Below are 17,088 nucleotides of genomic sequence, written 5' to 3' on the forward strand. Positions count from 1 at the left end.
TTATAGGAGCATATATTCGACGAGTTCATTCATAGTGGACGGATAGAAATATGCTTCCGCTAGATTGATGCGTGACATGAGTCCTGCCGATCATTGCCTGTAGGCCGCAGTTCGTTTATTTCACTTTCAATCTTCATCAGTCGGTGGCACGGCCCAAGAATCCCCATGTCCGCCCGCCAGCTGAGAATGCACAACTTTGGACTTTCGACGATTCCTCCGGTGCGCGGCTCTCGGGCCTCCGCGTGAATGTCTGGAGGTTTTGATGCGACGCGAGTAAGAAATCTGCACCGCGGAACGTGTCTGACGGACTGTAGCTGTAGCTGGCACGTTGGAACGCTATACCGCCCGCGTGTGTCTGATTTGACCCGATCTGAGATTCTGTTCGATGTTTGGGGTGCATATGCGACTGACTGACGACTCAGGAGGATTTGAGTCTCGCGAGTTGAAATACATGGCATATTTGCTTCCAAGTCCTGACTGGCAGGCGAGTCTCCGACCTGGCTGGTAGCGGTTAAGGCTTTCGTATCGAATCTTCCAGTCTTTTCGTTTCTAAATAAAAAAAATCTTAAATTTGTACTAAGTTAAAATTATTAAACTTTAACGATTTTATAGAAAAATATATCAACATTTAGAATATTGAATAAGTATATTATGAAAAATAGATGTCATAATTGGTAGCTCACTGGCTATATACTTGGAGGCTGCTACTTCGAACGGTGACCAAGGAATCTATGAAGTCCCTGGCCGGGTGCAATCGGCCAGAGACAGTCACATGAGAATTCTTCAACTGGTTTAATTAGGTGGCACATCGGTTTTAGGCTAGAAGTTGTTATGATCTATCTTATTTCTCATTCTGGACTATAATCATTGAGTTTTGTACGATGAATGGATTTTTAATGATATAATGGTTGTGTGTATTGATGAGGCCGAGAGAGTTTCCTCTTTTTAGAAAAATGATGGATTTAATAAAGCTAATTTTGGTAAGTTTTCCATAATTTTTAAGAAATGTTTAACTCAGAATAAACATAAAACGTTTTACGTTTAGAAAACGGAGAAGGGATTACAAATTGTACTGGACTGTAGAACGTAATAATACTTTGCGGCGGACAAGAGTCACACGACCCCGGTACCTAGACGTAGAAAGATTTGTTGGCATGGAAGAACAAGCCTAGTTAACCTAATTATCCCGTCGAGCTAGAAATCACAAGAGTCGCTGTCAGGCTATTATAGCTGTAAGTATGCGTCCATACATATGCTTCGTGCTGGTGTAGCTGGTTCCAGCTGCTTAGACATCGGTCACCGATGAAAGACACCGGCAACAACAGATGGAGGTGTTTGTGCCGCGCCAGCGAATTCTCCATGGAAAACGGACCAAGAGCATGCACACATCTTTCGAAGAGGCGAACGGGCCAGTTATGGACTTATGGTTACGTCAGTGACAAGGAGATGGACGTGCAGCCATGTGAGCGGCCGGGCGGCCCGCGCTGTTCTTTGCGGTGATGAGATCCGAGTTTTACGGGCCGATTTCGATCTGCCCCGAGATTATTGCTGATTGATCGCGCCACATAGCTTCAGATATGTTGTTAATAGGGTGCTGCTCTGTAACGAGTACATTCGGGAGAAGCAGAACCAGCCACTTGCTTCCTTCCGGGGCATGCAAGTGCTCCCAAGCGTGGTTCACCAACGGTTATCGTCGCTCGAGGCTACCTAACCTAACCACGACACCTTTTTTTTTCTTTGACCAAACTACTCCCACAGAACTCTCTGCCCCGACAATAGGCAAAGCCCCGGAAAACAATCGCCGTGCACAAATCGCGAGAGAAGGAGAATATAAAAAGGTACTGTGGGTCTGCGTGCACTGCTGTCGTGCGCGGCCAGTTCGGCTCCAGCCCGGCAGCCGCCCTGGCTGAGGAGTCCAGCGCCAGGCAGCACTCGAGAACCATACCTGGTGATGCGGCTGACCTGCCGCCTTCTGGCCCAGCTTTTCGGTTGAGAGTCCAGACATGCCCTGGCCGGTGTCCTTGAACCTTTCACCTGTAGCCGTCCGGTGAACAGAGAGGAAAGTGGTACAGTATTAGTGCAGAGTGCAGCTGGTCGATTTCTAGAAGGCACGTATGTGCGATATGACAGCTGCATGAGTATTGCACCAAATCATCTCGACGTGTTGCGTCGAAATTGTGTATGTTACCAAGTAGGAGTACTATGTACATATCGGACTTGGTTCCAGTTGAGTTGACGGTTGCGAATAATACCAGCAACAAAACCCTTTACAGCAGGAGATGAGCTGTATAAGTACATCTGTTGCATATATGCCTTGCACACAAAGCAGCTCAAATAGTAATAGCGGTCTTCTTAAAAGAGCACCAAACCACGGTGGGCTTTGTCACGTCCTGGCTGGGATTGAAACGGTCTCCTTTATATTCCCGGTCTCCACACGTCCATAACCTGCACGTCGTCCCAACACCCCCACGTCTCCGTCCCGTATGATACCCGTACTTGAAATCTTCTTCGCCTAGGTCTCTCCTCCCACTCTGCCACGGCCATGGGCGACGGGCCGGACGTAGCGCCGGCGATGGATTACGACACAGCCACCGGCGCGCGGCGGCGCAGGGGTTGGCTCCGGCGGATGATGCCGCTGGGGCACTACTCGCCCATGGGCCTCGAGCTGCACGGGGAAGCAGCGGCGCCCACGGTCGAGATGGCACAGATGCCCCAGGCCGCCGCTGCCGCCGAGGGCAACAAACCGCATCGTCGCGGACTGCTGCGGCGGCTGATGTCGCAGGAGGGCGTGCAGCGGCGGTGGAAGAACCTGGGAGCCGGCGGCGCCTCGAGGATGGCCGCGCTGTCGCGATCGCTGCGGTGGAAGCGGCTGTCGTCGGGGCTCTCCGTGGGCCTCAAGGGCGGCTGGGCGACGGCGCTGGTCGACACCGTCGCGTTCCGCGTCATGTACGTGCTCGAGGCCATCGTGCTCGGCCTTGCGCTTTCCTGCTTCTTCTGCTGCTGCGGCTGCCAGATATAGATTAGCCTTGCCTTGCTCTGCTCTGCCTCTTCCTCTGATTCTTGCAGGCCTGCAGGGCCCTTCTGCTTGCCGTTGGGCGTGTAATCTTGTCAGATTCCTTCGATCATTCTTTTGTTTTGTTTTATTATGTTGTAAAGTCTCTGTTTCTTTGCACTTCCGTTTCAGCTTTTGGTGCTTCTAGCAATCTCAAAAACACTTTTCCCGATTACACATGAAGCTGAGAAGCACTTTCGGACGTGCTTTTGGTGGGGCTTCTAGCTGAGAAGCATGCCCGGAGATGCTTCTCAGCTTCATGTGTAAACGGGAGAAGTGTTTTTGAGATTGCTAGAAGCACCAAAAGCTAAAGCAGAAGCCCAAACAAACATGACCTAATTATGTTAGTTCTCATGGACATGAAAACTAGAAATAGAGTAAATTGTGAAAAAATATAATTTTTCTTGGGGTGGGATTAGGTTGGGAAAGCACACCGCTCTGAATTTTTATTGTACAAAACACACCTTTGGCATAAATTATAGCTCCGAGTCCAAACGACGGAGTTTGGTCTTAAGCTAATTTCTGACAACACGGGCGCACCGGTAAGGCCCGTAGCGTCATGAACGACATTCCCACGGTGGTGTCGGCGAGCCCGTTTGCCGCCTCCCCCACCCTTGAACCGAGCCCGGAAGCCGTGCCATGTTTTGGTGCCCCGAGTACGTGGTGTCCCTCCCCGGACCCTTCTCCATCTCTAGTGCAGCGCCACCACCGCTCTTGCCGCTGTTCTGGCCACTTCCCGGTCGGTTTGTCTCGTCCCAGAGAACCGTGTAAACACCCCGCTCTGCCGCCTATGATGTAGTCGCTTCGATTCGGTGCTTGTGGAGCCGACTTCGCTGCTTTGTTGAGGATCTGGGCGACAAGGTCCCTTCCTCACATGGTGACTAGAGCTCCGCTGCTATGTCGTTTCCTCCTCTTTGTTCTCTTTCACACCATCAAGGCACAAATAGCCTTGCCGGCGGGCCCACATTGTGAGAAATCGGTTGAAACACCTAAACTCGACTGCTTGGGTTCGGAGCAACAGACTACCCCAAAAGTGGTGGTTTTGTGCAATAAAAAATCAGCGTGGTGGCTTTCCAAACCTAAGCCTCAATATTGGCGACAGTTTGATGCAATTTACTCTTGGCAATAACTTATCATGGGGTAGTGTTGCAGGTTGCTTTATCGAAGTCTAAATGCGATGAATCGCGTTGATTGGAACTTCCCAAGTTTAGATCTTTGTTAAGGGTTATCTTGTCCTATCCCAAGTTTAGATCTTTGTCAAGGGTTATCCTATCCTCATGAAAGACAATTCAACATTCTTTTATCTCATACTCTCCGTGTTCCGTCAAACTTGTTCAAGTTTGACCAAATGTATAGAAAAATATATTAAAGTCTACGATATCAAATGAGTATACGGTAAATAATACTCCCTCCGTTTCATAATTCTTGTCGAAATATTACATGTATCTAGACACTTTTTAGTAATAGATACATCCATTTTTTTTGGGCAAATTTGAGACAAGAATTATGGAACGGAGGTAGCATATAATGTCGGATCTAATTGAACTAATTTGGACTTCTAGATGTTGATAGATTTTTTTATAAACTTGATCAAACTTGAAGAATTTTGACTTCAGACAAAGTTAAGACTTCTTATGTTTAGAAACGGAGGTAGTACTTTTTTGCCGCTTGTTGAGGCAGGTTATATGCATGTCCTTAATTTAGCCTTGCTCATTCTATTAGTATTCCTATTTTGCTTAGAAAATGGTTGGCTGGATTAAAAGGTTCGGTTTGCGGTTGTTGAACGGTGGCATGCTGAAATTATTTTACAATCTATTATGAGAAAATACACACGAAAGCAAATAAATATTGGTTGGGTTAGTTTATCATAATTCACCTCAATGCCAAACTCAGCCTGATTAGATCACTCAACTCGTTTATTCTAGTCTAAACAAGTTTGCCAAAGTTTTTTGTGTGTAGGTTATCCATATGATGTCTCACCGATGGATCTGGATGTGGTCCCTAATACATCATGTGTAGGCCTCGGATCTTTTTTTGGCTATTTGATACAACCTTAGGAGTGATGGTAAGAAATATGTATGATTTAAAAAAATAAAAACTACTATTGATTTCAAACTTATATCGAGCGACAATCACTACCTGCTTTCCTAAGTATAAGATGTTTTAGTTTTTTACTAAGTCAAACTTCTTAAAGTTTAGCCAAGTTTATATAATATACAATATCTACAACATCAATAAACATATTATAAAACTATATACCATAACAGATTTAATAAAACTAATCTATAGTTGTAGATGTTGGTATTTTTTCTATACTAGCAGATGTGTCCGTGCGTTGCTACGGAACCTTAAAATTGACCTCAAGACAATCTAACTATGAACCTCCAACGCGTCTGCTCCTCTTTGAGAAATTTCAAACACTGTCTCCTTCGTTGCAAAAAATTGACATGTCGCTTGATATGAAATTTGGTAAGAACAGAATCATGTGATGATATAAAATCAATTTTTCTTATACAACTATCAGGTGAACATACAACCAGACAAGCAGTCAGGCATGCTGGTAATTTCGATGAACATCCATTGGTTATACTTAATTATACTTAAGATATATACCTAACAAAATTATACTTGAGATATAAACATGTCTTCCATTTGCTTTCCTTCCCAGCCTTCCTCGCCATCGGTTTGTATCTTCAGTTTAATTTGTCCCCATCGTATCTTGAGAAAAGATATATAGGTAATGAATTTATTTCACAAACGTTACTTCCAAGCACAACGCAGCCGCCAATTTCAATTACGTACCTTATTGCAGATGTAGACACAACCAACTATGTCCTTCACATGTGTCCCTTTACTACACACTAGCTATGCTCTTCCTCCCTTCCCATTTTTTGGCAAATTTTTTGTTTGTTTGTCGGCAACTAATGCATGTACAAATCCGATTGAGATCCAGTAGAGACCAGTGATCAGTTCCCTTGTATACTGAAGAAAAAAATAGCAGTTGCTGTCACAAAGTTCAGAAAATTCAGAAAAAGGCGAGCAGACGGAAACGCTGCCGTTTCCTTCGCGAAGCAGCTCGTGCTTCTCAAGCCGCTGCCGATTCGAGGCAGCCGCTGCCACCGACCGTCAGTCCGTCACCGTCCTCCATTCGAAACCGCGGCCGCCACCTGCCCTTCCCCACCGCTGCCGGGTGACCTGCCAGGAAGACGGCGGCGGCCTCCGTTCGGAGTTGCCCCCGCCTGCCCTTCCCCATTGCTATCGCGCGACCTGCCAGGAAGACGGCGGCGGCCTCTCGTTCCGAGCAGCCACTGCCTCCAGGCCAAGGCTGCCTCTGCCCGGCACTATGCTGCCACGCCCCCTGCCGGCGTCACCACGCCATCCGCCGCGGCAGCTGATTCGGTCCGTTGGGACTACCAAGGTGAGAGAAACCCTTATTTCATGTGCGAGCAACATGGTGCAGCCTGCAGGTGCGGGGGCGCTGACCGACGATCGACGGGATCGGACGGGGGAGGGCCATGGCCATACATCAAGGCCGTCGCCCCGCGTGCCGCCAAAGCCGATGGAGACGCAGGAGGTGCAACATCCATCATGGATGCGTCGGAGCAGATGCGCTTGAGAAGGGGATCGGAGAGAGGTGGGGCGTTAGATTTTTTTAGTGGGGCTAAGGGGGTACGATCAGGCGGGCGAGCACGGTGGCATATCTGGATGTACTGCTGAGGCGAGGGAAGGAAAGCTTAACAAAACGCGTGATGAAGAGAACGGTCCGTATTTTTTAGATAGGTATAGATATAAATTTAGTCAAACCTGAAAATGTTATACTTATGATAAAACAAAAGCATACTGTATTTAGGAATGGAAAAGTAAAACTTATGGAATTTATCGCCTGTTCGTTTTGCTTACTCTCCTAAACATGGATGTACTAGAACTACAACTAACTTTGACTACCTTTCCCTTTCCTCATTCTTGTCTTTATCGCCTGTTCGCTTTTGTGGAAGTGATGGAAGTGGTTCACTGGTCTGTCTCTTGTGCCGTAGTAACAACGTAATAAAAACTCAGGGTTTCAGTACTGCTACATGACAAAACACATTGCTCTGATATTTGTGATACTTTCACTGTCATCGTCCAACACCCTATCCTATTCAAAACTGGCCTAGTGAAATATCTGCCCCGCTCGGTAACGGTCAAAAATTACAGTCCAAGTCCATGTCGCTACACCTGAAGAGTGGAATTGAAACCCCAGCAGAAGAATTTACGACACTACTCCCTCTTGTGCCAGGACAAGTCCATATCTACTAAAACAGCGACAAGTATTTAGAAACGAAATGAGTATATACAGAGGCTACCGCTTCTCTCCAGTATCCGGAGAAAAAGCACTCCTTCCGATCCTAAATTGTTGTCGAAATATTACATGTATCTAGACGTTTTTTAAGAATAGATACATCCATATTTAGACAAATTTGATTCAAGAATTTAGAATCTAGTACTAGCAAAAGGGTTTCCATCATTCGTAACTACTTGAGTGAATGTTGCGAAGTGTCAGTGAGCAGATAGCTTCGTTTGAGCCACCCAAAGTATGCCTTACTGTCGGCAATTGCAGGTTTCAATAGTTTCATCCTCGAGTGGATTTACAATTTTTTAGATGATTGTGGATTTACAGTTAAGATACCAAGTTAACTTATCCAGAAGGCAAGGACAGGGAAATTGATTGATGGCAAATCGTAGAAAAAAAAACGAGATATATACATCCGAAGCGGTCTGCGGTCGGCATATACAGAGAGTGCAGAGTCATTGGCCTGTCCTACGGCTACCTCCGGCCGGCTTCCATGGCGTCCAACGTTCCGCTCGTGTTTGCCCCCGTCCGTCCTTCCCAAGGGATCACTGCTGTTGTTGCGCCGACGTTGCTGCTGTTATTGATCAGTTCGTTAGCGCGCCGCGTTCGGCTCGCGTCTTCCCTCTCCGTGACGTACCTCAAGTGCGCGTGAGGCCACAACCCTGCAGCAATTGATTGCAGCGGTTCGTTAAATCAAAACCAAATTCACCAACCATGCACGCACATTAGCTCGCATATTTCGACATTATGTTTCAAGATTGCACAGGTTCAAGGAAGTTAACATTTGCTGCATTACACATTTACACTCGCCGTGGTGTGTTGAGAATGCACCAAAAGATCACATACGCTAGCTAGTTACCTTTCTCATCAGAGGGTGGTGGAAAGAACTGCAGGTAGCAGACAGAGGCGACCACACTTCCTACAGCATGCACCAAATAGAGTTCAGAACGGTGATGACAAGTACACCCTGTGATCCTAAATTTTTGTCGTTGTTTTAGTTCATTTAGGATCAGAGGGAATAAAAAAAACCGCAGCAGCTTCGTGAAACACATATACCAATGATGCCGCCCGTGAACACGTCCTGCCAATGGTGCCAGTAGTCATCTACCCGGGAGATCGCGATCATCGCTGCGACGAGCAGAGGCAGGATGACAACGCACAGCTTCGCGACATGGCCCCGTCGATCAAAGACGGTTATCTTCCCGGCGAGGTACCACGACAGGAACCCCAAGCCGGCGAAGGACCCTGCCACGGCACCACGAATTAAAGAGCTTAATTATTACCCATCGAGCACAGTCACGGAGGCAACACTGTTGCTGCCATCAGTCTGTGACAGTAACCATGTAAGTGATCGATCTAATAAAGTGAGTGACTTGGCTGCGTTCATCGACCGATGCAGAGGTTGAGGGTTGTCTTTCTAAGAAAAGTAAAGAGAGTAGCGGGCACGCTGGCACGGTGGCCTAATCGAGTGAGCCTCACATGAAGTGTGACCACTTGGGAAGCTCTTGTGGCCTTCTTTGATCACGCTCGCCTCGCCGTGGCATATGACTCCAGTGGTGATGTTGTCGTACACCTGCACATCAGGCGAGGAACTCATTATAAGTTGAGTTTGGATGAGATGATGCAGCGACAGATTAGCATTTGAAGTTCTCTTTTAGTTATAGATCGACTTGGTAAAACTGGGACAAATTTTGGATGCGAGTTGTTACGTACGGCGATTCCGTCAGGGAAGCAGCGCCAGAAGAAGTTGGGGCGCGGACGGCCGACGGCATCCTTGATGGCGTCAGTCAGGACGCCGGTGATCAGCACAGAAAACAGGATCCCTGCTTGCGACGATCATGTAATGCGCGTTAAATTAGGACATGTATACTGAAGAAAGTTTTGCTTTCCGAGCACTGCATTTAAGGTTTTCATCAAGAAATATGCACGATGCAGGTACCGAGTATCGCATGGTGCAGATCATAGACATTCCTCCTCCGGATGTAGATGACGACGAAGATGATCATAGGTCCAATGACAGCAATGACCTGCTTAATTGGGAGGGAAATAACTTGGTATAGATCACATCGAAACTCAATTAGGGAGACAGAGGGAATCAACCGCACGCACCGGCACGGCCCAGACGGGGACGGTGTTGCTCTTCAAGGGGTATCTGAGGTCCGTCATCATGCCGGCGCCAACGAACCGGTGGAACGGCTCGATGGCGTTGAGGAGGACCTCGACGGCGACCAGCAGGAGCAGCGCCAGCCAGTCGTAGGCATGCGACCTCGCGACGCTGGCGCCGTGCGACCGTATCGTGGCGAACGCGCACGCCGGAGCATCAATGCCGGTTGATGAGGCCTGCTGCATCTCTCCTCCGTCCATCAACACACTACTGCTTGGTTGTACCACAGGACGGCAATGCTGATTATGTATGTGTAGATGTATGCTGCCAGGCACGAAGATATATATCGACAATGCCGTTGAGGCGTTGAACAATTGTTCTTGCCTCAGGTCCCTTTTTGTTGTAACGGGAGGATCTGGATCTACATCTGGCGCAATGCATCAACCCTTGTTTATAGTCTTACAGAGATGACAGGACTGAGAAGTCAGGACATCATTTAGGGTGGAGTTGCTGAGGGGTCGCTGACCAGTAAGGCCCGCCCTGTATCTTGCCTTAATTTTGGTTGGAAACCGGGAAAGTTTAAACGACAGCTCCTCCCACTGCACGGTTCTGGATATATGCTAAGACTTGACCGCTGGCTGGCGAGTAGACTTGCAGTCACGCCGCGTCTAGGCAGCGTCTGTACCGCGTAAAACTTCCTCCCCCACGCGGTTGGCAGCGCGACAGCTTATATAGCTCACGTTTCGACGCAATTGCAGCAATCGAATCTCAAGTACGTCTGTCGTGCTCGCAAGTCCTTTCAAATTCATCATCCTTTACTAGCGATTTTAGCGGACCGGAGAAATATTTACCAGTACAGACTAGTAACACGGTTCTGAAACTTGCGATACAGAAGCAAGACTCATCGAACATTTGGTCAATGTGGTGTCTGATGCTTTTTTTCTCGCAAAAAAAAAAGTGGTGTTTGATGCTTCGTGGGGTAATTGGGGACGGAGGCCCCTGCAGCGTTCCGAAGGATCGTCCCTGATGAGGAAAATGCATATACAGTCTGCCGAGGGCGATCTGGAGGGGGGAAGATTTTGTTCGACTTTTTTTTGCAGCTGCTGCACAGCATTTTTGGGGCTAGCATATTGCAGACAGCTTTACCAGACTTGATGATTTTTAGGAGCCGATATCGCAATGAACCAAGAAATTTTGATATTAGTTTTGTGGGTTTTAGCCTCACGAGGAGGGAACCCTTCCAGAAATTCTCAGTGGCCCATGAGGGCCAAAGAGGGGGTTTGGAAATAGTTTTCAACCAGCAATTGACGCGCCTCGGTATAACCTCACTAGCTGCGTCATTGCCCCAAGCGCAAAGATGGTTTCAAACGTGCCCCCGGCTCCGCTTCTTATACACGGTGACGTTTCAAACCCGCTGCTCAACTGCCGATGTGGGACAATTAACCAAGCACGGAGCAACAAAGAGCAACAAACCTACTCACCGGTGAATTGGACGCCAGGCGGGCCGAATGAAATCAGCAGCTCCCTCCTTCTTGGGCCGTCTGGCCCACGGAAAATCGGGAGCTTAGCAGCCTAGGTGATCCCGAGTCTCCTCTGCGCTGCGCTTCTCTGCTTCTTCTACCTCCTCCTCTTCCTGCAAACCAACCTACGCTCGCTGCCATCTGCGCTCGGCCAGTCCGAGAGAAGTAGCCGCGGGATGAAGACCAGGTCGCAGACGGGCCCGAAGCCCCTCAATACCGTGCGACTGCCCCCCGTGGCGAGCCCCAGGACGAAGCCGAGGCCGGAGCCGCGGAAGAAGGGGACAGTCGGCGACCCCCGCCGCCCCAAGAAGCCCCCCACCGCCTTCTTCTATTTCATGTAACTATGCACTCGACCCTCTCTATCTCGTTTTACTCCGTATTATCTTTATTTGGATGGTCCGAACTGAATCGCATATCCACTACTACCTCCGTCCAAGGATTCGGTTGACCAATCCTTTGACCACAAATTACTTCATGAATGTGTGACTAATGTGATCAAAATCATAACTATAAGCAAATATCCTTGAGTAGGAACATAATGGATATGAATCTATGGCATATAATTATATGTTAATAGAGTAATTTGTGGTCAAAGCATTCATCAAAAGAAAGCTAATATGTCCCATATTGTTGGACGGAGGGAGTAATTGGTAACTGCCCTGTCCGCTGGTAAGCAATTGCGATGTGGTATGAGATGCTTTCCGGCTGGGCTGCTCGCTCGCCCGCACTAGTTAGAGAATTTCCTTTGGGATTCGTGGGATTTCGCTTGAGAAAATTCAAATTGATGCATGCCTTAGTTGTGTTCGAGTGCCGCAAATTCACGCGAGTCCCTGTGTCCTGAACTGAAAGCCTGACAACATGGTACTGTTCTGGAAAATTTTATCTGAGTCTCATAGATGCATTTGCTTGTTCAGTAGTCGCTGGCTGGACTCACTGTTGTAGCTTGTGTAACCATACTTTTTTCTTCCAAAACATAGCTATGCAGCCATGTTTGAACCAAGGTTTATGTAAAATTGGAATAGTTTGCGGTTGTTTTCCTGGTGCTAGAAGCTTGAAGGTATGGAGTGAGGTGATATGAAATTTCATGGATCTTTGCCAGAACCACTCATTTTGTCATAGGCTAGAGATAGTTTATTTTGTAATCCCGTTTTGGGAGTTGAAAATTGAGACCATCCGACACTGGTATGTCGTTTGGAAAGTGTTCCTACTGGCTACTGCACCATGTGTGGAAGGCACCATCTGATAAATGCTTTAAGTTCGGGAACACGCAATGCTTTAAGAACTGATAATAATACCTGCAGTCTGCAGCATTACACTGTACTCCCTCCAGCTCACAAATGATAAGTGATGTTTTGGAAATTGATCACTAGTTTCTATTGTAGTATATAACCCAAGAAGATTATAATATTTCTGAATACTATTTGAGATAAATTTATACATACTTCCTTCGTCCGACAAAGAATGCATCTATACACTAAGTCATGTCTAGATACATCCAAATTTTGACAAACTTGAGACATCTTTTGTTGGACGGAGGGAGTATGATTTTTGAGTTTTCAATCTAAACGTTTAAAATGATATTGGCAACTGAAGTCTTAAAAGTTTGATTGATGGTATGCCCAAAACGTATCTCATCTAAAGAGTTGCTGCACTATCTAAATGTTTTTTTACTTCATCCAATCATCATCAGTGAACATATTGATTAGTTATCCTTTTTTTTAATTTGTATCATTCACTTGTTGAATTTAATATTATATATAATCAGCAATATCTTTATAGGACATGTTTGGAACATAGTTTTCCACAAGAACCCATTTAATTCCCAAAGTAGTAACATATATATTTATGTGACCATTTTACAGCCCTTGTTAAGAACTTTCATCTCTTGCACTAAGACAATATATACTGAAGCTGTTATGCTCTTTTGAAGGGAGGATTTTCGGGACAAATTTAAGGCAGAAAATCCAAGTGTAAAATCAATGCAGGATGTAAGTTTCCATCACTTTAGTGAGTATAGTTGCACATGCCCTAGTCATGTTGTAATATGTTCTACACTGCAGATAGGGAGGGCATGTGGCGAGAAATGGAATAAAATGGCATTTGAGGTTAGTATTTCCCTCTGAAGCCTGATGGCTCTGTCACACTAGGTAGCTAGTCACTATAAAATTGTATCTTCCTGGTAAGGTAATATGGTTCATAGGAACAGATGGAGTGGATATGTATTTTGGCTTGTTTATGAATCACTTGTTTCGTGAAATCGTGATTTCTTTATGAAATCAATAGAAGCTCCTGTCCAAATCATCAAGAAGCCGTTGTCTTGATATTTAATTCAGTAACTGTCCATCTTGAAAAACGAAAATGTTGTCCTTTCTTGCCTCTCCTGCGTCTTGTCTATGTTCCCACTAGCCAGGGGTGTACTGACAGTCTGACATGCATTCTGTAGGTATCCCTGATAACTGTGGAAGTTTCATGACCTGTATGATCGGGATGGGTTCGCTACTAGGTTCATTGTTCTACTTGCTAGAAAAAGTCGAACTACCCACCTGTAGACAGGTTTAGACATATTGAAATTGATGATGTCAGTGACCGATCCTTGCTATTATTGTTTCATCTGTACCACAACTATATGGGAAAACGGAAACGTCTCATTGGTACAACGCATACAGATCCAGTTCCTAAATTCTGATCATATGATTAAAATTCCCATTTAGAAAATGTAAGTTGTCACATAGTTATGTACCAGTTCTCACTTGTCCTCGACTTGCGTAAAAACCCCTTGCATGATTTGGTCAACTCTACAGTTATGACTTATGGTTGACTTGTGTAAGACCCTCGTGCATGACTTGATGACTTATGGTTGACTTGTGTAAGACCCTCGTGCATGACTTGATATTGTGCAGAGTCTTCTAAATCATCAAAACTTCCATCCATAAATATGCTTGCTTACAAAGGAATATATGTTGCTAGACTATGAGACAAGACATTATACCACACTACGTTCGTACCCTACTGATTTTAACATTTTCACCTTGTTCATCGTACCAGGAAAAAGTGAAGTATTATGATCTAGCTACTGAGAGGCGTGCAGAGTTTGAGAAGGCTATGGCTCAATATAACAAGAAAAAGGTTATTTTGTTTTACATGTTTATGGCACATGTGTTCCCATTTATCCTATTTTATCATGCATATGGTCACATTTTATTGTATTTCTTCAAGCAGATAAGTGGTGAACTGTCGGAGGAATCAGATTATGAGTAGAAGTGAGCATTAGGTTGCCCTGAACTCCTGATGATTCCGCAAGTAATCGTATGATTCAATCAATTGTATATTACAGGACTGAGCTTTGTAATGATTTACTGCTCCTGCAACATTGTAGACTGGTAGTTAGCGTTAAATTGACACCAAGTCTCGTACTGGTGCTATTCACCAGGACACTATTTGTGCTTCAGGTAACTTATCTGTCGTGCGTGGTTTCGCAAATTATGATCATGTGGACAAGAGCCCCAGGCAACTCGAAAGTATGTTTATTGTTCTCCGGTGCAAACATTTCACTTAGGATAATCTTAAACGGTTAAAACATAAGCCAGGCTCTCCTCAAATATAGGATCTTGACGTTTCACATGAAGCAGATTTAAAAATATTTGCGTTATTATATAGAAATAAAAAACCTTTATATTTTTCGTCGGCCTTCATCGCCAGCGACTTAACATGGGGTCTTGGTTGACGTATCTACTTGAGTATAAATAAATATGGTAGTAATGATGGCATCGAGGACTCCGTGGCCCAATGGATAAGGCGCTGGTCTACGGAACCAGAGATTCTGGGTTCGATCCCCAGCGGAGTCGTCGTTGCAGTAAATTTTTGCCACCCTTCCATTTGTTGATCAAAGTTCTGGGCTGACCAGCCCCCTCCCGACGTTAAGAATGGGGTGGCATGTCAAGTTATACACACGATTAAAAAAAAGTGAGTGGTTCAAAAACAAACACTGTCCACTAGTTCCATGGTAAATCGGAGAAAGAAGCAGGTTCCATATTCCCCTGTTCGGATCATGATAAATAAAGAGCAAGGATAAAAATTCCCGACGCACTTGCTGTGATTCTCAACTTTGAACAAACTATGCTTGCCGATTGAATCACATAACATCCGAAGTGCGAGCCGTTTTCGTCTGCGTGCTCTCGACTTGGCGAGGGAGCAATGGCCAACAAGGCGGCGCCAGACCAGAAAGCCGGCGAGGCGGCAGCAAATCCGTTGGAGTTCCATGTGTATGGCCCCCGAAGCCTGTCCTCCACGAGCTGGAGAGATCTCCTTAGCTCAAGCTGGTCAGTAGAGGTCATCACTGATCAAGTTCACAATTTACCACGGTGAATACCACGCACATTCACATACACTTGCGGACTTGCACGGTTCCGTTGCGTGCATATATGCAGGAAGAACTCCAGCTACCGGCGGATGGTGATCGCGTGCTTCATCCAGGGGGCGTACCTGCTGGAGCTGGATCGCCAGGAGAATCGCGACGGGGGAACCGCCCTGGCGCCGCAGTGGTGGCGGCCCTTCAAGTACAGGCTCGCCAAGCCGCTCGTCGACGACCGCGACGGCTCCATCTACGGCGCCGTCCTCGAGTGGGATCACCAGGCCGCTCTGTCGGGCTTCGTCCCGTTCCGCCCCGCCCGCGCGCCGGCCGCCGTCGTGGTGCTGCGGGGCACGGTGCTCAGGGCGCCCACGGTCCGGCGCGACGTGGCGGACGACCTCCGGTTCCTGGCCTGGGAGAGCCTCAAGGGCTCCGTGCGCTTCCCGGGCGCCCTGGCGGCGCTGCGGGACGCGGCGCGCAGGTTCGGCGCGGGACACGTGTGCGTGGGCGGGCACTCGCTGGGCGCCGGGTTCGCGCTGCAGGTGGGCAGGGCGCTGGCCAAGGAAGGCGTGTGCGTGGAGTGCCACGTGTTCAACCCGCCGTCGGTGTCGCTGGCCATGAGCCTCAGGGGCTTCGGCGAGCTGCTGGGCCGTGCGCGCGCGTGGATTCCCTTCGTGGGCGGATCCTCCCAGTCCCAGCAGGCTGCGGGGGACGCGGGCGGCGAGAGCGAGGCGAGGGCGGCGCTGGCGCAGACGGGGATGGGGAAGTGGCTGCCGTACCTGTACATCAACACCAACGACTACGTGTGCTGCTACTACACCGACACGGCCGGCGGGACGGCGACGGTGGCGACGGACGGCGGGGGCAAGGCAGGAGGAGGGGTGGCCACGATGCTGGTGGTGTCCAAGGGGCCGAGCAAGTTCCTGGCGGCGCACGGGCTGGAGCAGTGGTGGGCTGACGATGTCGAGATGCAGGTGGCGCTCAACCACAGCAAGCTCATCGGCCGCCAGCTCTGCTCGCTCTACGCCTAGGTTTATTGTTGTTGTCGTGCCCGGCGGCGGGAGCAAGGATTACTCCTAATTTCGAAAACTTCTGAACAAAATTCATGAATAACATCTCGTTTTCTTTTGCAATGAATAGAGAGCAGAAATTGGGGAAGAATTTAATGTTTAAAACGTTTGTGCTCCTCTGGAGTGCGTGCTCTTATTCGTTTTGAGTCACCCCTACAATTTTTTAGAATGGATGTGGTTATTTCAGATGTCTGGTTTTCAAGAAAAAGTTTAAATCTCAGTTGATGCATCAGATCTGTTAGATTAAAATCTGAGTGTCATCTTGACTCTTCATTCTATCACATGTTGTCATTGGATTAAGATCGATGGCCAAACACGTCGATTAATTTCTAATTAAAAAGCAAAAGACTTCTCAATAACAAAAAGTGTATAAGAGTATGTCCACGGAAGCAGCATAACACGTGAAAAAAGTAGTCTAAAACGAGGCCAAATGATTAGAATTTTCACCCTTCATCTAATTCTTTATTTTAATTGCAATGGTTTTAGGATTGAAATCTCTAAAATTTTAATGCGCGTAGGGTTTCGTCCATCCTATACGTGTCCAGAATTATTTACCCCAACCTTTTTTTCCTTCGACAGTTACAACTCAGGGTGGGGATTCAGTTTTAACCGACCGAACGGTTCGATTCCTCGTCTTCTTTTAAAAAAGTTATCAAAGTTTCAT

General features: G+C 47.0%; 4 protein-coding genes and 2 non-coding genes across 6 annotated transcripts; 4 read left to right on the forward strand and 2 right to left on the reverse strand.

Moving 5' to 3' along the window:
• The first annotated feature begins 2,335 nt into the window (after window positions 1–2,335).
• LOC100821804 lies at window positions 2,336–3,176 on the forward strand. Its single transcript, XM_003566917.4, has one exon. The coding sequence runs from the start codon at window positions 2,543–2,545 to the stop codon at window positions 3,017–3,019; it is 477 nt and encodes a 158-aa protein (XP_003566965.1). The 5' UTR covers window positions 2,336–2,542; the 3' UTR covers window positions 3,020–3,176.
• Window positions 3,177–7,643: 4,467 nt separating this feature from the next.
• Window positions 7,644–10,079, reverse strand: LOC100822115 (lipid phosphate phosphatase 2). The gene is made up of 7 exons (XM_003566918.4): window positions 9,492–10,079; window positions 9,322–9,409; window positions 9,096–9,205; window positions 8,862–8,955; window positions 8,439–8,627; window positions 8,242–8,301; window positions 7,644–8,044 (listed from the first exon to the last, which is right to left on the reverse strand). The coding sequence occupies exons 1-7, from the start codon at window positions 9,744–9,746 to the stop codon at window positions 7,857–7,859; spliced, it is 984 nt and encodes a 327-aa protein (XP_003566966.2). The 5' UTR covers window positions 9,747–10,079; the 3' UTR covers window positions 7,644–7,856.
• Window positions 10,080–10,697: 618 nt separating this feature from the next.
• Window positions 10,698–10,845, reverse strand: LOC112271226. The gene has a single exon (XR_002964220.1). It is a non-coding gene; the product is annotated as a U4 spliceosomal RNA (small nuclear RNA).
• A 78-nt stretch (window positions 10,846–10,923) lies between these two features.
• Window positions 10,924–14,539, forward strand: LOC100823983 (high mobility group B protein 14). Its single transcript, XM_003569469.4, has 5 exons — window positions 10,924–11,343; window positions 12,937–12,994; window positions 13,067–13,111; window positions 14,052–14,132; window positions 14,226–14,539. The coding sequence occupies exons 1-5, from the start codon at window positions 11,183–11,185 to the stop codon at window positions 14,262–14,264; spliced, it is 384 nt and encodes a 127-aa protein (XP_003569517.1). The 5' UTR covers window positions 10,924–11,182; the 3' UTR covers window positions 14,265–14,539.
• A 239-nt stretch (window positions 14,540–14,778) lies between these two features.
• TRNAR-ACG lies at window positions 14,779–14,851 on the forward strand. The gene has a single exon. It is a non-coding gene; the product is annotated as a tRNA-Arg (tRNA).
• A 225-nt stretch (window positions 14,852–15,076) lies between these two features.
• LOC100822428 (GDSL esterase/lipase At4g10955) lies at window positions 15,077–16,610 on the forward strand. The gene is made up of 2 exons (XM_003566919.4): window positions 15,077–15,325; window positions 15,434–16,610. Exons 1-2 carry the CDS (start codon window positions 15,201–15,203, stop codon window positions 16,383–16,385), a joined length of 1,077 nt encoding a protein of 358 aa, XP_003566967.1. The 5' UTR covers window positions 15,077–15,200; the 3' UTR covers window positions 16,386–16,610.
• Window positions 16,611–17,088: the final 478 nt, after the last annotated feature.

The sequence above is a fragment of the Brachypodium distachyon genome, chromosome 2, assembly GCF_000005505.3.
Source record: "Brachypodium distachyon strain Bd21 chromosome 2, Brachypodium_distachyon_v3.0, whole genome shotgun sequence".
NCBI lineage: Eukaryota > Viridiplantae > Streptophyta > Magnoliopsida > Poales > Poaceae > Brachypodium > Brachypodium distachyon.